Source organism: Manis pentadactyla, chromosome 9, assembly GCF_030020395.1.
Source record: "Manis pentadactyla isolate mManPen7 chromosome 9, mManPen7.hap1, whole genome shotgun sequence".
In the NCBI taxonomy this organism is placed as follows: Eukaryota; Metazoa; Chordata; class Mammalia; order Pholidota; family Manidae; genus Manis; species Manis pentadactyla.
In genome coordinates this window covers 108,422,435-108,439,250 of record NC_080027.1, presented here as the reverse complement: position 1 = coordinate 108,439,250, position 16,816 = coordinate 108,422,435, and the positions used below count along the sequence as shown (strand labels likewise).

The 16,816-nt window shown below is 35.0% G+C and overlaps 1 protein-coding gene across 7 annotated transcripts in view; it reads right to left on the bottom strand.

Annotated features, from left to right (window-relative positions):
• Nucleotides 1-16,816, bottom strand: part of CEP350 (centrosomal protein 350) — a 163,379-nt gene that overhangs the window by 46,718 nt on the left and 99,845 nt on the right. For all 7 annotated transcript variants that reach the window (XM_036905933.2, XM_036905935.2, XM_057507914.1 and 4 more), the window contains 4 exons: nt 15,427-15,623; nt 14,650-14,834; nt 14,082-14,169; nt 1,186-1,332 (listed from right to left, as the gene is read on the bottom strand). In XM_036905933.2, coding sequence (XP_036761828.2) covers nt 1,186-1,332; nt 14,082-14,169; nt 14,650-14,834; nt 15,427-15,623 — 617 coding nt within the window. The remainder of the gene's footprint in view (nt 1-1,185; nt 1,333-14,081; nt 14,170-14,649; nt 14,835-15,426; nt 15,624-16,816) is intronic.

Below are 16,816 nucleotides of genomic sequence, written 5' to 3'. Positions count from 1 at the left end.
TGGGACAAGGTGAGCATCAAAATAAATAATGATAGTAACATTATAACACTGAGTAAAACAGGTATCCATGAGTCCATACTGATGTAAATAAAAATATAAATTTAAGTTTCATGAAGAAATGGAATTTACGTAGTCCCAAAATACCTCCACAAAGTACAAAGGGAAAAAGAGTAACTTTACAGTAACCTCTGGTAGACACTACCTTAATCAAGTGATCAACTCAATTATTTTCAGTAATGGGATAAATCCAAATCAGGCACCACCTGACAGAATGCAGTGAAAAGAACACAGGATCACTTGTGATATTCCTGCCCAAGATGCACAACCTAAATCTAAAACTAAGTTGAAGAACATTCTACCAAATAACTGGCATGTAACCTTCCAAAGTATCAAGGTCATAAGAGTCAAGGAACTTTTCCAGACAGAAAAAGACTAAAAAGAAATGAAATCTAAACACAATATGTGATTTTGAACTTACCTTTTTACTTAAAGAACATTACTGTGACCATTGGAGAAACCTGAATGAGGTCTGCAGATTAAACTGTGTTAAGTACCAATGTTGACAACAAACTCTCAACTCAGGGAGAGATCTTTGTACTATTTGAAATTTTCTATAACTCTGAGAATGTTAAAAAATTTAAAGTACATTTATTTTAAAAACCAAAGCACAGAATATTAGAGATTTAACTATACTGCTGTGTAGTCTGAGTTTTCTAACACTATATTGATGCTATATTGTGTCTTAGAATAGGTCCAAATTTTGTCTTTGCCTGAATATCTCCTTTGCTCTTGTATCATTATATTAACACTGAAGAACTGAAATAAATATCATATATAGAGCAAAATCAGTCTCCCCCATTAATTATGAGAAATATATTTGGATTGACAAGGAAGAACAAGGCTCTAACCCTAACTGAGCTTATAAATGGGAAACATTTTTAAAGTAATATATGAACCACATGTCCCTCTCAAAACCTGAGTATTCCATGGGGAAAAAAAATAAAAACTCTCGGGGAAAAAAATAAAAACTCTCATTATACATAAGGCCACATACTAGAACTCTATCCGAGTTCACTGTTGTATCATAGTGTTAGAGTGACATATCCCTCATATTAGATTAGAAGTGTTTTAAGTATTAGCAAGCAACATGAGGCAGAAAACTAGTAATAACTTCATGTAATTTACCAATTTATTCTCTCCTGCAGACTTTAACCTCTCCTGTAGTTTTATGGTTGTCTGTCGAATCCTTTCTATTTCCTCCTGCTGTTTAAGAATCAGTTGCCTTTCCTTCCGAGCTGCCTTATTGGCTTCTTGAAGACGTTTAATTTCTGCCTAAAGTTTAAAAGAGTTAGGAGAGGGGTTGAGATTTGGAAGAGGCAAGTCCAAAGTAGTATTTTAAAACAAAAATCCAATCACTGCACATATCAAAAATAAATACAGTATTTTAAGATAAAATAACACTGAAAGTGTTTTAAAGTAGTGAAGGAGGGAAAAGAGTCACATAAGGATAAAATTTAACATGATCCTGTAATTTAAATAATTGTAGACTGATAATGTCATATCCCCTTTTTAAACTTAAAGTATCCTTCACATTTATTTTTTTAACAGTCTTTACATTTATTTGTTTAACAGATATATATCAAGTAAACTAATTAATGTAACCTTATCCGATTGTTAAATTCTTAGGTCTCATAATTTTGTACCATCCTAAATAATGTTTTAATGCCTATAATTCTTTCATACTATGGATTAATTCTTTAGGAGAGATTCCAAAAAGTAGGACAAACAAATTAAAGAGGATAAGTCATTTCACAGCACTTAAAATAATTTTAAAAATTTTCAAAAGAGAATTGTCTCCACTTAAAATGCCACCACAAGTATTTAAGACTGCATTGCACCAAACTCTCTCCACACAAGTTATTATTAAGATTTCTGTTGCTAATTAAGTAGGCAAAGATGATATATTTCACTGTTAATAACTGTTAAAAATCTAACAGATTGTCCTTTTTTCCATAAATTTATTTTTATCTGTTTTGTCAATATAGTAAGCATAATGACATTAATAATTTGTTATAATTCCTTTTATGTTTGATTTTTGAAACTATCTAAAAATTCAGAGAAGTGCATAATAAACATCTAATTTCCATAACCCCAAATTAACAATTGTTAATGTTATATTTTCTCCTAGTCTTTAACTTCATAAATATAACAAATAAAACTTATAAGCAATTCCCTCCCAAAACTCTTTAGAGGTAACCACAACCATAGTACATATCCTTCCAGCACATCCTTTTTCAATTCTTCTAAAAATATTTTCACTTCCCAATAAAAACCATATACTGTTTGGTTTGTGTTTGTAAATACTTTATAATATCATACATACATATTTTTAATATTTATTTACTGAAGATTGCTTTGGATATCTCTCCATGTTGATTTATGCCTAATGCTGCATAAAATTACACTGGAGGTAAATATGTATTTTAATTGATGTAGTCTTATTTTAGCTTCAAGTATACAGCACAGTGGTTCAACAGTTACCCTTATTATTAAATCCTCAACCCCATTAGTACAGCTACTATCTGTCAACATAGGAAGATGTTACAGAATCACTGGCTATATTTTCCAAGCTTTCCCTGTGACCAACCTACACTATGAGAATTTCTGTACCCCTTTATCCCCCTTACCCTCCCCACCAACCTACCCCAACTACTCTCCCAAGGTAACCACCAGTGTCTTCTCAGTGTCTGTGACTCTACTGCTATTTTGTTCATTCTGTTTTGCTTTGTATTTATTTTCCACAAATAAGTGAAATCATATGGTATTTGCCTTTCTCAGCATGACTTATTTCACTGAGCGTAATACCCTCTAATCTACCCATGTTGTTGCAAATGGCAGGATTTTTTATGGCTGAGTAATATTCCATTGTGTATATGTACCACCTCTTCTTTATCCATTCACCTGTCGATGGACGCTTACATAGCTTTCAGATCTTGACAACTGTAAATAATGTAGCAACAAACATAGGAGTGCATAATTTCAGATCAGGGACTTTGCTTTTTGAGGAACCTCCATCCTGCTTTCCACATTGGCTACACCAGTTGACATTCCCACCAACCGTGTACAGGGTTCCCTTTTCTCCACATCCTCGCCAACACTTGTTATTTCATGTCTTTTGTATAGTGGCCATTCTGACTGGTGTGAGGTGATATCTCATTGTGGTATTGATTTGCATTTCCCTGATGATTAGCAGTGTGGAGCATCTTTTCATGTAACTCTTAGCCATTTGTATTTCTTCTTTGGAGAAATGTCAGTTTTAGATCCTCCACCCATTTTTCAATTGGGTTACTTGCTTTTTTTGTGTTGAGCAGTATGAGTCCTTTATATAGTTTGGGTGTTAACACCTTATTGGATAAATCATTTATTAATATATTCTCCCATACTATAGAATGCCTTTTTGTTCTGCTGATGGCATCCTTTGCTGTACAGAAGGCTTTTAAGTTTGATGTAGTCCCACTTGTTCATTTTTTATTTGGTTTCCCTTGCCCAAAGAGACATGTCCTGGAAAAAACTGCTCATATTTATGTTCAAGAGACTTTTGCCTATGTTTTCTTCTCAGAGTTTTATGGTTCCATATCTTACATTCAGGCCTTTGACCCATTTTGAGTTTACTTTTATGTGTGGAGTTAGGCAGTAATCATGTTTTATTTTCTTGCATGTAGATGTCCAGTTTTCCCAATACCAGTTCCTGCAGAGGCTGTCTTTTCCCCCATTGTATATTCATGGCTCCTTTATCATATATTAATTGACTATGTATGTGTGGGTTTATATCTGTGCTCTATTCTGTTTCTTTGATCTATGGGTTTGTTCTGGTGCCAGTACCTTATTGTTTTGATTACTGTAGCTCTGTATTATAGCTTGAAGTCAGGACATGTAACCTCCCCAGCTTTTGTTCTTTCTCAGGAATGCTTTGGCTATTTGGGGTATTTCATGATTCCTTATGAATTTTAGAATTGAATCTGTATATTGCGTTTTTTTCTAGTTCTTTGAAAAATGCTGTTGGAGTTTTGATAGGGATTGCATTGAATCTGTAAATTGCATTTAACAATATTAATTCTTCTGGTTGATGAGCACATGATACATTTCCACGTATTCGTGTCTTCTTTAATTTCTCTCATGAGTGTCTTTTAGTTTTCAGAATATAGGTCTTTCATTTCTTTGGTTAGGTTTATTCATAGGTTTTTTTGTGTGCAATTGTAAATTGAATTGTTTTCCTGATTTCTCTTTTTGCTAGTTCACTGTTAGTATATAGGATTAGTATATAGGAACCCAACAGATTTCTGTGTATATTAATGCTGCAACTTTGCTGAATCCACTTATTAGTTCTAATAGTTTTTCAGTGGAGACTTTAGGGTTTTTGTATATAATGTCACGTCATCTGCAAAAAGTGATAGTTTACCTTCTTCCTTACCAATCTGGATGCCTTTTATCTCTTTGTGTTGTCTGATTGCTGGGCCTAGACTCTCCAGTACTATGCTGAATAAAAGTGGGGAGAGTAGATATCCTTGTCTTGTCCCTGATCTTAGATGAAAAGTTTTCACCTTTTCACCATTAAGTATGATGTTAGCTGTGGACTTGCAATATATGGCCTTTATTATGTTGAGGTACTTGCCCTCTATACCCATTTTGTTGAGAGTTTTTATCATGAATGGATGTTGAATTTTGTCAGATGCTTTTTCAGCATCTATTGAGATGATCATGTGGTTTTTATTCTTCTTTCTGTTAATGTGGTGTATAATATTGATTGATTTACAAATATTATACCATCCTTGCATCCCTGAAATAAATGCTACTTGGTCATGATAAATGATCCTTTTGATGTATTTTTGATTTTGTGTTTGCTAATATTTTGTTGAGGATTTTTGCATCTATGTTCCTCAGGGATATTGGTCTATAATTTTCTTTTCTTGTAGTGTCTTTGCCTGGTTTTGGTATTAGAATGATGCTGGCCTCATTGAATGAGTTTGGAAGTATTCCCTCCTCTTTTACTTGTTGGAATACTTTAAGAAGGATGGGTATTAGCTCCTTTAAATGTTTGGTAAAATCCATCTGTGAAGTCACATGTCCTCGTATTTTGTTTTTTGGGAGTTTTCTGATTACCAATTCAATTTCCTTGATATAATTTGACTAGTCAGACTTTCTGTTTCTTCCCGGGTTAGTCTTAGAAGGTTGTATTTTTTGAGGAATTTCTCTATTTCTTCTAGGTTGTCCAATTTATTGGCATATAAATTTTTCATAGTATTGTCTAATAATTCTTTGTATTTCTGTAGTATCCATTGTGACTACTTCTTTGCTTCTGAATTTGTTTATGTGCGTACTCTCTTTTTTTTTTGATAAGTCTGCCCAGAGGTTTATCTATTTTATTATTTTCTAAAAAAAACAGCTTTTAGCTTCATTAATTTTTTCTATTGTTTTCTTCTTCTCCCTATTATTTATTTCTGCTCTGATCTTTATTATGTCTCTCCTTCTACTAACTTTGGGTTTCATTTGTTCTTCTTTTTCTAGTTTCTTTACTTTTGAGTTTAGACTGTTTATTTGTGATTGTTCTTGTTTTCTGAGGTAGGCCTGTATTGCCATGCACTTCCCTCTTAGAACAGTCTTTGTGGAGTCCCACAGATATTGGACTGCTGTATTTTTATTTTCATTTGTCTCCATGTATTGCTTTATTTCTGTTTTAATTTGGTCACCAATCCATTGATTATTTAGAAGCATGCTGCTTAGCCTCCACGTGTTTGTTGGCTTTTTTGATTTGTGTAATTTAAATAAAATTTTTAAAAATTGAAATTGTATCAAGCAGATTGAAATTGAGAAGCTGCTTGATAAAATTTCAATCTTTTTGAATTTATTGAAGCTCTTTTTGTGGCCTAGTATCTGATCTATTCAGGAGAACGTTCCTTGTACACTTGAGAAAAATGTGCATCTTGCTGCTTTTGGGTGTAGTGTTCTATAGATGACTGTTAAGTTTGTCTGATCTAATGTATTGTTCAGTGCCTCTGTTTCCTTATTTATTTTCTGTCTGGTTGATCAGTCTGTTGATGTGAGTGGTGTATTAAAGTCTCCTACAATGAATGTGTTGTGATCTATTCCCCCTTTAATTCTGTTAGTATTTGTTTTACATATTTAGGTGCACCTATGTTGAGTGCATAGATATTTGTAATGGTTATATCCTCTTGTTGGAGTGACTCCTTCATCATTATGTAATGTCCTTGTCTGTTATTTCTTTGTTTTGAAATCTATTTTGTGTGATACAAGTACTGCTACTCCTGCTTTTCTCTTCCTTTTTGCATGAAGTATCTTCTTTCATCCCTTCACTTTTAGTCTGTGTATGTCTTTGGGTCTGAAATGAGTCTCCTGTAGGTATCATATAGATGGGTCTTGTTTCTTTATCCATTCTGCCACTCTATGTCTTTTGATTGGTGCACTCAGTCTATTTACATTTAAGGAATTATTGATAGGTATGTATTTATTGCCATTTATTGTTGTCTAGCTGTTGTATTTCTTCTCTGTTCCTTTCTTCCTCTTTTATATTCTTATTTGGTTTTCTTTAGTGTTGCAATTGGATTTCTCTTTTTTTAGTTTTTTATCTATCTATTATAGGCTTTAGGTTTGTGTTTACAAAAGGTTCAAGGATAGCTTCCAGACTATGTAACAGTCTGTATTAAGTTGCTAATTGCTCTATTTCAAATATCATCTGTAAGTACTTTTTTTCTTCTTTCTCCTCCACATTTTTTGTATTAGATATCATAATCAAAACTATTTAGCCATAGGAACATTTCCATCTACAGAAGTCCCTTTAACATACCCTGTAATGCTGATTTAGTTGTTATAAATTATTTGAGCATTTGTTTATCTGGAAATTGTTTAATCCCTTTTTCAAATTTAAATGATAATCTTACTGGGTAGAGGATTCTTGGTTGAAGGTCCTTCTGTTTCAGTACATTAAATATTTCCTCTGGCTTATAAAGTTTCTGCTGATAACTTGATGGTGTTTCCTTTATAAGTAATCTTTTTTCTCTCTCTGGCTGCTTTCAATACTCTCTCCTCATCCTCCATCTTTGCCATTTTAATTATTATATGTCTTAGTGCTGTATCCCTGGGGTTCTTTTTGTTAGGGGTTCTCTGCGGTTCCATGACCTGAGTGTCTATTTCCTTCCCCAGATTAGGAAAGTTTTCACCAATTATTTTCTCAAAGAGACTTTCTATCCCTTTGTCTCTGTCTCCTCTTTCTGGTACCTCTATTACGTGAATATTGTTTAATTTGGATTGGTCAGACAGCTCTCTTAGCATTCTTTCATTCCTAGAGATTCTTTTTTCTCTCTGCTCCTCAGCTTGTTGTGTTCCTGCTCTCTAATTTCCATCTCATTGATTGGCTCTTCTACTTGCAGCAATCTGTTATTTTTTCCTTCCATTTTGTGTTTCATTTCAGTGACTGTATTCTTCAGCTCTTCTCTTTGTTGAAGTCCTCCCCAAGATCTTTAATACATTTCTGCAGGTCAGTGAGCTTATTTATTTATGACTTTTACTTTGAAATCTTCACCAAGAAGACTGGTTATCTCCATTTCAGTTAGCCCTCTTTCTGGTGTCTTATCCCATAGATGCATTTGGAACATATTCCTCTGTCTCCTGATTTTGTCAGGTTTTCTGTTTCTTCCTTTGTTATTAGATGGATCTGCTATGCTTCCTGATCTACAGAGTAATGGCTTTATGAAAAAGGCATCCTGTGCTGCCTAGCTTAGGGCTCTTCCTCTCCAGTGCCTGCTTCTCCTTTGCTATGAAGCCCCAGTTGTTGTTGGTGGGCAACTGGCCGGGTTGCCTTTCTGTCTCTCTGCCAGCAGTGGTTTAGCTCAGTTTGCTGAGGCTAGTGGTTTGCCTCAGCCAGGCCTATGTGATCAGAGCAATGGCTTCTGCTGGGATCACTGGGGGTAGGGCTACGCTCTCCCTGCCCTGCAGCTATGGCGGGGTTGCTGGTTAACAGCGGGGCAGTCACAGGGCAAGTTGCACAACATCAGGGTTCATGGGCTTGTGGTGGTGGCAAGTCACCTGGTTGCAGAGCCCTGGGGTGCTCAGCAATGGCTGTGAGCCACACATTGGGAGGGTGCATGCACACACAGTATCAGTAGAAGGGCACACAGCTACAGCAGGCAGGGGGCAAATCAAATGCTAGGAGGGTGATGGGTGCACTGATGCAGCAAGTTGAGCAGCAGAAGGGCCTGCAGGCTCACAGTAGTGGGTAACAGTGTAGCAGGTGAGCAGAAGTAGTGAGTTGTGCAATGGAAGGGCCCATGTGCTTTTGGCGGTGGCCCAACATGTGTTATGTGGGGGCTTACAGGCAAGCAGCAGTAGGCAGTTGGGCCATGAGAAGCTGTGGGTGCTGCAGTGGCAGCTAGTTGCGCTGTAGCAGCAAGTTTCATGGGGCCCCCTAGCAGTAGCGAGGTGCACTGCACCTGGCTTGACTATCCATGGGGAGGAAGGAGCTCTGGGAGCTGGCCTCTACAGGTGCATCCCCAGTTGGGCTGAAACAGGGCTGAGAAAGCTGGGAGAATCTCTCTGTGCCTGCTAGGCAGCAAAGTCAGACACTACTGGGCCAAGTGGACTGGCATATCAGTGGCCGACAGGGAGGCACCTTGGGGCTGAGCCATTAGCAAGGGGGTGGAGCTCCTGGAGCTCCAGAGAGTGTTCAACCCACTGGGCTGAGGGAGAGCTGGGGTTGTATCATCCACCTGTTCTTTCTTCTGCAAAGACAGCCCTATCCAACCCTTGCCCCTCTGGTTCCCCTCCCACTGCTGGCAAGTCTTTCAGGCTGCTGCCTCAGTGTTGGGTCTCAGTGGGACCAGTGGAGTGTGCCTGTCTATCACAGGCAGCTGGTCTCTCAGCTGCCCAGAGTGTTCCAACTGTCCCTGGTACCCATTGCCACTAATCACCAGAACCCAATGCAATGTGGACTCATGTTCCCAGAGCAAATCTCCAGGGCCAGGTGTGCAGAGTTCCTGGGGACTTATCCCTTCCTGGCTGTTCCTCTTCCTTCCTCCTATGAATGATTTTACCCTTTTCTCTGTGATCTTCTCTTTTTCTCCAGATGTAGATGGTATGTTCGGTAATCTCCAGTTCATTTTCAGGTTTAGCTGTATTTGCTGTAGTTGCTTTCTTTGTGTGTGTGTGTGGGAGGAGGTTTTGGTTTTGCTTTCCTTTTCCTCCACCTTAAGGCTCCCCAACATATATATACATTTCATTTATCTATTATCCCTATGGTTGGATAATTTGTTGTCTATTAAAACAAATGCTACTACAATGAAGACCTTTGTGTATTTTGTCTCCTTAGGCACATGTATGAATTTCTCCAGAGCAGCAGTTCTCAAAGTGTGGACCATGGGATCTTGGGGTAATCCCCAAGATCCTTTCAGGGAACAATCAGGGTCATACTAGCTTCACAATATGAAGATACTACTTGTCCTTTTTCACTCTCATCCTCTCATACAATGTATACAATGGCACTGTATGCATTTTAAAGAAAACAACAATATTTTCTAACCAAAGAAAGTAGTGAAAAGAGTGATAGTTGGATTTTTGCAAATCTATTGTCTGGCTTAGTTTTTTTTTTTATCATGCACTGGTCATTTGGAAAACTTTGGTTCAGTGAGTTATACAGGTCTTTCAAATGTTGACGCATTCATTATACAATATCAAAAAATCACATTCATTACTAACACCACTATCTCAAAACAAAAACTCTTTAGTACTGGGTTGTGGTTAGAAATTTTCCAGAATTCTGACTTTGCTTCAAAGTTTTAATTTTATTACTGGCAACAAATAGTGTCAGTTACTTTCTTTGAAGTGACAAGCACTGTCAAATACCCAAACTGGAAAAACTATAGCTTGTTTCTGAATAATTCAAGTAAAAATGGTATTCCATGAAAAAAAGTGGCTACTTAGCTTGCAATTCAAATAATCACACAACTGCTTTTCCTTGAGCTAATCACTCTACTCTGTTATCTAGTAAAAACGCTTAATTGTGGGCTTCCCATTCTGTCACACAGAATATGAAAACAAAAAATACTCATAGGTCAACATTCAATAAAATTAATGTTTTTATTAATAATTACCACATTTTTCAGTGAAACCAGCTTTATTTAGCTGCAAGTGTGTGACAGTGAAAAATACTGCCCTGATTTGTGCTAAGGTATCATTGTTTTTGCACCATTTATGGTAAATCTCAACACATGAAAAGGGTAAATTTATATCTCACTATCATTATGAAAATAGTTTTAACTTCCCAGACCCATGAAAGGATCTCAGGGATCCCCAGAGTTCCACAGCACATTTTGAAAATTGCTACTAGCTTAGACCTGAGTTTCTGAACTAATTAATCTATAAATTCACCCATCCAAGACTAGAAGGAAAAAAAAGAGACTTTTTCAAAGGGGTTCTAGGGGGAAAGGTTTGCATCTCTCTTAAGAATAAGCCATAAGGTTATACAAACAACTTGTTCACTTTAGTTAATGGTGTAAGTGAATTATTCACTTTAAAATGGTGATTTTATGTTTCGTGAACTTCATCTCAAAGATTAGAATATGTTCTATTTTTCAGATACAGTTGTGCAGAGACATGTGGCCATGTTGCTTATAGAATCTCACTACCAGTCGAAATAATTCCTATTGACACAACTGCAATAAATATCTTAATACATATATATATATCCTTACTATCTGGTGCTTTTATTTTTATAGGTCAACTTCCCAGAGGTAGCCAGTTGGATCAAAGAGTATTTCTTGCATGTTTACTTTAAAAACATTCTAGAGTAATATGCAGAAAAATTAGTCACTAAAACACCATTGAGACCGAACAGTTTACCATATTTGTTTCAAATCTGTTTCGAAAATAAATTATTACAGATGAAACTAGACTCCCCTCCAATCTCTTCTTCCATTTCCTCCCCAGAAGTGCTTTTATTTCATTCCTACATGTGCTTTTATATTTTTGATGCCTGGATGATTCCACAGAACATGTATTACTGATTGATAACTTCTGAAACTTTACTAGAATGGTATCATACTGTACATATTCTTTTGTATCTTGCTTTTCTATAAAAACCAATATTACGTTATTTGATAAAAGATCTACTCTGCTGTACTATTCAATATGGCAGCCACTAGCTACATGTAACTATTTAAGATTAATTAAATTTTCATATTTTAAGTACTCAAAAGCTACCAGTGGCTAGTAGCTATGTACTGGATAGCACAGATACCAAACACTACCATCATTTCATAAATTACTACTGGATAGTGCTGGTATCTAATGCATTCATTTCCCTGCAGTATTATACTTTCTTACAGGAGTATGCTTTGTTTCATCTATTCTCTTACTGCAGATATTAAGATGTTTCCATTTTCCCCTGTACATAAATGAAATATTCTTTAAAATATATACTAAGACACAGAACTGTTAAGCCATAGATTATGTGTCTTTAACATAACTAGATATAATCAAACTGCTTTCAAAGTGGTTACACACCAGTTAATACTCCCACCAGCTACACAGAACTGGAGTAACAAAACTAGAGACTTAAGAGACTTCAAACTTAGCGTCCCCCTCACACTATCGGCCAATTCTGAAGTATTGGCAGTACAGACAGAAGGCTAAGGAGCTAAAACAGAAATCTTTCATCAACAAAGTAGAAATATCCACAGCCTCTTGTGCTGGTAAAAAAGGTTTACCTGTCTTTCAACTGAAATCCCTGGAGGGTCACAGCCTATAGTTAATGCAGAGCAGTAGAGACTTACTAACTCTACAACCCAACACTAACCCAGCTCAGTGCTTGCACAGATTAAAGAGCTAACCACTCTAATTGCATAGCAGAGGAAAAGATAAATCCTCTCTAGAGTAAGATAACAACCCCTTTGTAGTGTATTCAGTGTCTAGCATTTAATAAAAATTAGTAAACATACAAAAAAAAAGACCACATGATAATTAAAAATAAAAACAGACAACAGTAACAGATACACAAATGTCCAAATATCGAGTTAGCAGAAAAAGAAATTAAAATGACTATGAATAATATGTTCAAAAAAATATAGGAAAAGATACAAAAACAGATGAAAAGGTAGAGAATTTCATGAAAGAATTAAAATCTATAAAAAAGAAAAAATGGATATTACAAAAGTAAAGAACAAATAAAGAACTCATCAGATGGATTTATACTACACATGACAGTGCAGAAGATGTAGCTAATGAATTCAAAGACCGGTAAATAAAACTTTTGCAAATTGAAGTACAGCATTTTTTATTGTTTTAAAGAATGACAAAAATAAAACAGCAAGAAAGAGATGTGTACATGGTCAAAAGGTCTAATTTGGAGTCTCTGAAGAAAAGGAGAGAGAGTATGGGGCAAAAGGAACACATGAAGAAATCATTTTGAAAAACTGATGAAATATAACATGACAGATTCAAGAAGCTCAGCAAACATAAAGAGTATGAATACAAAAGAATCTACACAAATGCACAACATAGTATAACTACTGAAAAATCAAAGATAAATTTTTAAAAATCTTGAAAAGCAGCCTTCAAAAGAACAAAGTTAAGACAACTGACCTCTTCATGCAAACAAAGGAAACTAGTACACTATGGAAAATGATATTAAAAATTCTGAAAGAAAACTAATTTTACCTAGTAAAAATATCCTTCAAAATTAAGGTGAAACAAATATATTTTCAAACTAATAAAAATTGAATGTATTATCAGCAGGCATGTAATAAAATACTAGATTTATCAAAATTTAAAATTGTGTGCTTCAAAACATGCAATTAGAAAACTGAAAACCCCACAGAATGAAAAAAAAAAATACCTGAAATTCTAGATTATTCTTCAGAAAGCTATTGTTAACACTGTAAAAAGTCATTTATTTTAAGTAAGAATTTTAACTTACTTTGAAATCAATTTTTCTGGATTAAAAAGACAATTTTTTTCAAAAAAATAATAAAATTCAGAGTTTTTTCAAGTTTGAATGATCAGTGATGTTTCCTGTGGCAAACTTAAAAAAAAAAATTATCTGAAAGTAATAATCCAATATGTAACTTAAATGACTAAGTTCACAGATCACCCAGTCACCCAACACAGAAGTACCTGGTGACAGGCCAATAAGGAAAAAGAAAATTAGAATCTACTGAATACTTACCAGGTACTGTAAATAACATTTTATAAATGTTACCTCATTTAATCCTTACAACCAAAATATGAAGTATAGTCTCACTCCTATACATGAGGAAATTAAGTCTCAGAGAGTCACTTAAACTTGATCATGATTACACAGTTGCAAGTGACAAAGGTGGAATTCAAATACTAACAACTAACATTTATTGTGCACTTACCATTGTGTCAACGTCTGCTCTAAGTTTATTATATGTACTAATTCACTTATTCCAATGACCCTACAATGTATGCTATCATTATTATATTCTGTTTACATATAAGGAAATGGAGGCACAGAGAAGGTAAGTAACTTATCCAAAGTTATGAAACTAACAATTGATACTTCGGGATTTTAATCCAGGCAATATACTCTAGAGCCTTAATTCCTAACCATTACACCATGCTGCCTCTCCAGGATTCAAATCCTAGGTCTCTCTGAGACCACTAAGCCAAAATATTTTTCCATTTGTAATTAATATGTCTTGAAGACCTACTTGGGGAAACTGACTAAAAAATTAATCCAAATAGACTCCTTTACAAATATCTTAATTTTATAAATATGCATTTCAAAAGGCTTTTATCTCACATAATAAATGAAGGCAAATATTTGACTCTATAATGTATTAAATTAGCAGTGACACACAATCCTAATTTAGGAGAAACACAATAAACCACCAAACAACTACTGTAATCATAGCAGTATAAGTTAAACAGTGGCAATTATTAATTAAATCTCTTAAGGCAATAATAAAAAGAGATTAGGCATAATCTCTTAAACTCATAATCTAATTTGCATTATAATAAATTCTTTCAAAGGAGTATTTTTCCTAACATACCTTTTCTTGCTGCAACCTTAAGAGCAAACCACGCTGTTTCTTCCGGAGTGGGGGCATTTTATCATCTTCTCCTTTGTCTCGTAAATGTCTGCAGATATTTCCCAAAGATAAAAATTAGATTGAATTTCTATTCTAATTTCAAGAACTCTCAACCACTGAAAGTCTTTAAACCAATTTAACATTTTCAAATGTGGAAAACAGTTGCTGTATGCAGCAATTCTTATCAACAAGTATTTTACTGTGTATGTAACACATGCAAGCCCTAGACTATGTCATTTAAGGATAAAATAGGTTTGAGTTATTTACAACACAGTAAAGGAATTGAGTAAAATATAATGTAAGAGTCAATGAAGTGATAAAAAAGAAGAGGAAAAAAATTTATATATATGAGTATGAAGTCTTGCAAACATGATTTAAGGATGAATGCCATACTTATAGCTTGAGAAACTGGGTTAATCAAATCAAATCAAATTAAATGAGGAAACAAAAACATCTTTAAAAACAAAGCATCTCCTTTTAATGAAAGGAGAAATTGAACATTGAAAACTACATTTATTAAAAGACTTACTTTTTCTGATGCTCTAGCCAGGCTAATTCCGCCTTAGTTTTCTCCTTCAAGGCCTTTTCACGAAGACGCAGGAGTGAAGATTGGTGAGCTGCCCTCATTTCCTCTTCTTTCATATACTGTCGAACCATCTCCATGGTAAATTTAGAAAAACTGTCTTGTCCTCCTGAGAATGGCATGCTCAGCTCCTAAAATACAGAGTTTATTTCAAGTACAGCACATATAAACCTTTCAGAACTTAATTAACATTATTTTATATACTTATACAAATAAATAATTTCCATAAAAAGGTTGCTGCCCATGTAACAGAAATTCTCCAAAAAAGACACACAAGAGGGAGTAATAGTCATCTAATAATTTATTCAGCCAATAAAATCTTAACAAACAACTAATATAAGTCAGGGACTGTCCCAAAGATATAAGGCAGGTTAAGAATTTGTCCCTGTTATCCGAAAGGCTTACAATTTAGTAAGATGTATAAATGTAAAATTTTGAATGAAATAAAGTGTTCTAACAGTGAAGAAATGAAAAAGCTAAAGAGGTAACTGGATCAGATCCTCAAAGGCCTTATCAATCATTTCAAGGAATATATTTGTACTCTGCCTTGTAAGGAAAGCAAAGCCAGATTTTATAGCAAAAATAAAACATAAAATTGGTATCTTAGGAAAATCATCCTGGTAGCTGACAACTGAGTTCAAGTACGAAATGCATCTTTATACCTTTGAGAGAACACATCCACACCTAATTATGAAGTATCTCCATAAGAAAGCTGAAACACACCTTGGAAGAAGGCACTGCAGTCTTTTCTGGGGAAGTTTCTTCATCAGAGTCATCATGATGATCTCTTTTCTTTTCCATGTTAAATCTACGATGACTCTCAGAAGGCAGTAAAGATCGAAATGATTTTTCTTCTATTTCATCTTCTGTCATGGATTCATCAAATTTCAGGGAACATTCTGTTGCAATAGAGGTTGAATCTAAAGGGATATGGAGCAAGTAGATTTTATAATAGTTTCAGTAGGTATTCAATTAACCCTGCTCCCTTTTTAGAACAATCTAACATAAATTAATAGAACTGATCATTATCAGTTAACAAGCATGGGATAATAAACCAAATTCACTTACCTTACAAACAAGAAAACAAAAAACCTCTAAAATATCTAAGGATACTAGTACTAGAAATATGGTAAACTGAAATGTACTTCATGTACAAAGAGCTCATACAAATCAATTGCAAAGCCATTAATACTTCTATAGAAAAAGGAGAAATGGTCATGATCAAATGTTTCACATAGGAAATTTAATAGCCAAAATAAAGTATTAAAAAAGGTTTAACATTACTAGCAATCAAATAAATGCATATTCAATTTTTTTTAGAACTTAGCAATTCCATGCTTAACTTAAAAATGACAGCTTTAGGTTGGTTCCTGTGTGCCTTTGACATGACCCTTTGTTGTCAACCACTTCTTCTACCTAACACCTGGGAACTGTTAACCTGTTTTCCATCTGTACAGTTTCGCCCTTTTCAGAATATCATGTAAACGGAATCATACAATATGTAGCCTTTGGGGGCTTCGTCCTGCATTTAATAAAATTTACTTAAAATTCACCCATGTAGTTGCATGACTCAACAGTTTGTTCCTTTTCATGGCTGAATAATATTCCATGTGTAGATTTACCAGTTTGTTTACCCATTTCCCTCAGGCATCTTGGTTGCTTCCAGGTTTTAGCATTTATGAATAAAGGTGCTATGAACATTAACGTACTGATGTATTGGTTTCTGTATAGACATAAGTTTTCAAATCACTTAGGCATGTGATTGCTAAGTCATTATAAGATACTGTAAAAATGTCTTCCAAAGTAGCCATACCACTTTGCATTCTCATCAGCAATGAATGTAAGTTTCTAATGCTTCCAAAATACAATGGTGGAACAGGCAGAGAATAGACAAACCTATTCCAAAAAGGAGAAATCAGAAAGAAGAAATGGGTGATGGATCTCAAACAAGTCCAAATCCTAGCAGGGCAAATCCCATTAGCTCTTAAGGCTCAAAAATAATCCTCTTTGGCTTGATGCTCTGCCCTCCGGGCCAACTGGGGTGGCCTTGCTTCCTCACCCTTGAGATGCACCCCCTCATCCACTGGCAGTGGTCTTGCTCCTGAGTCCCTGA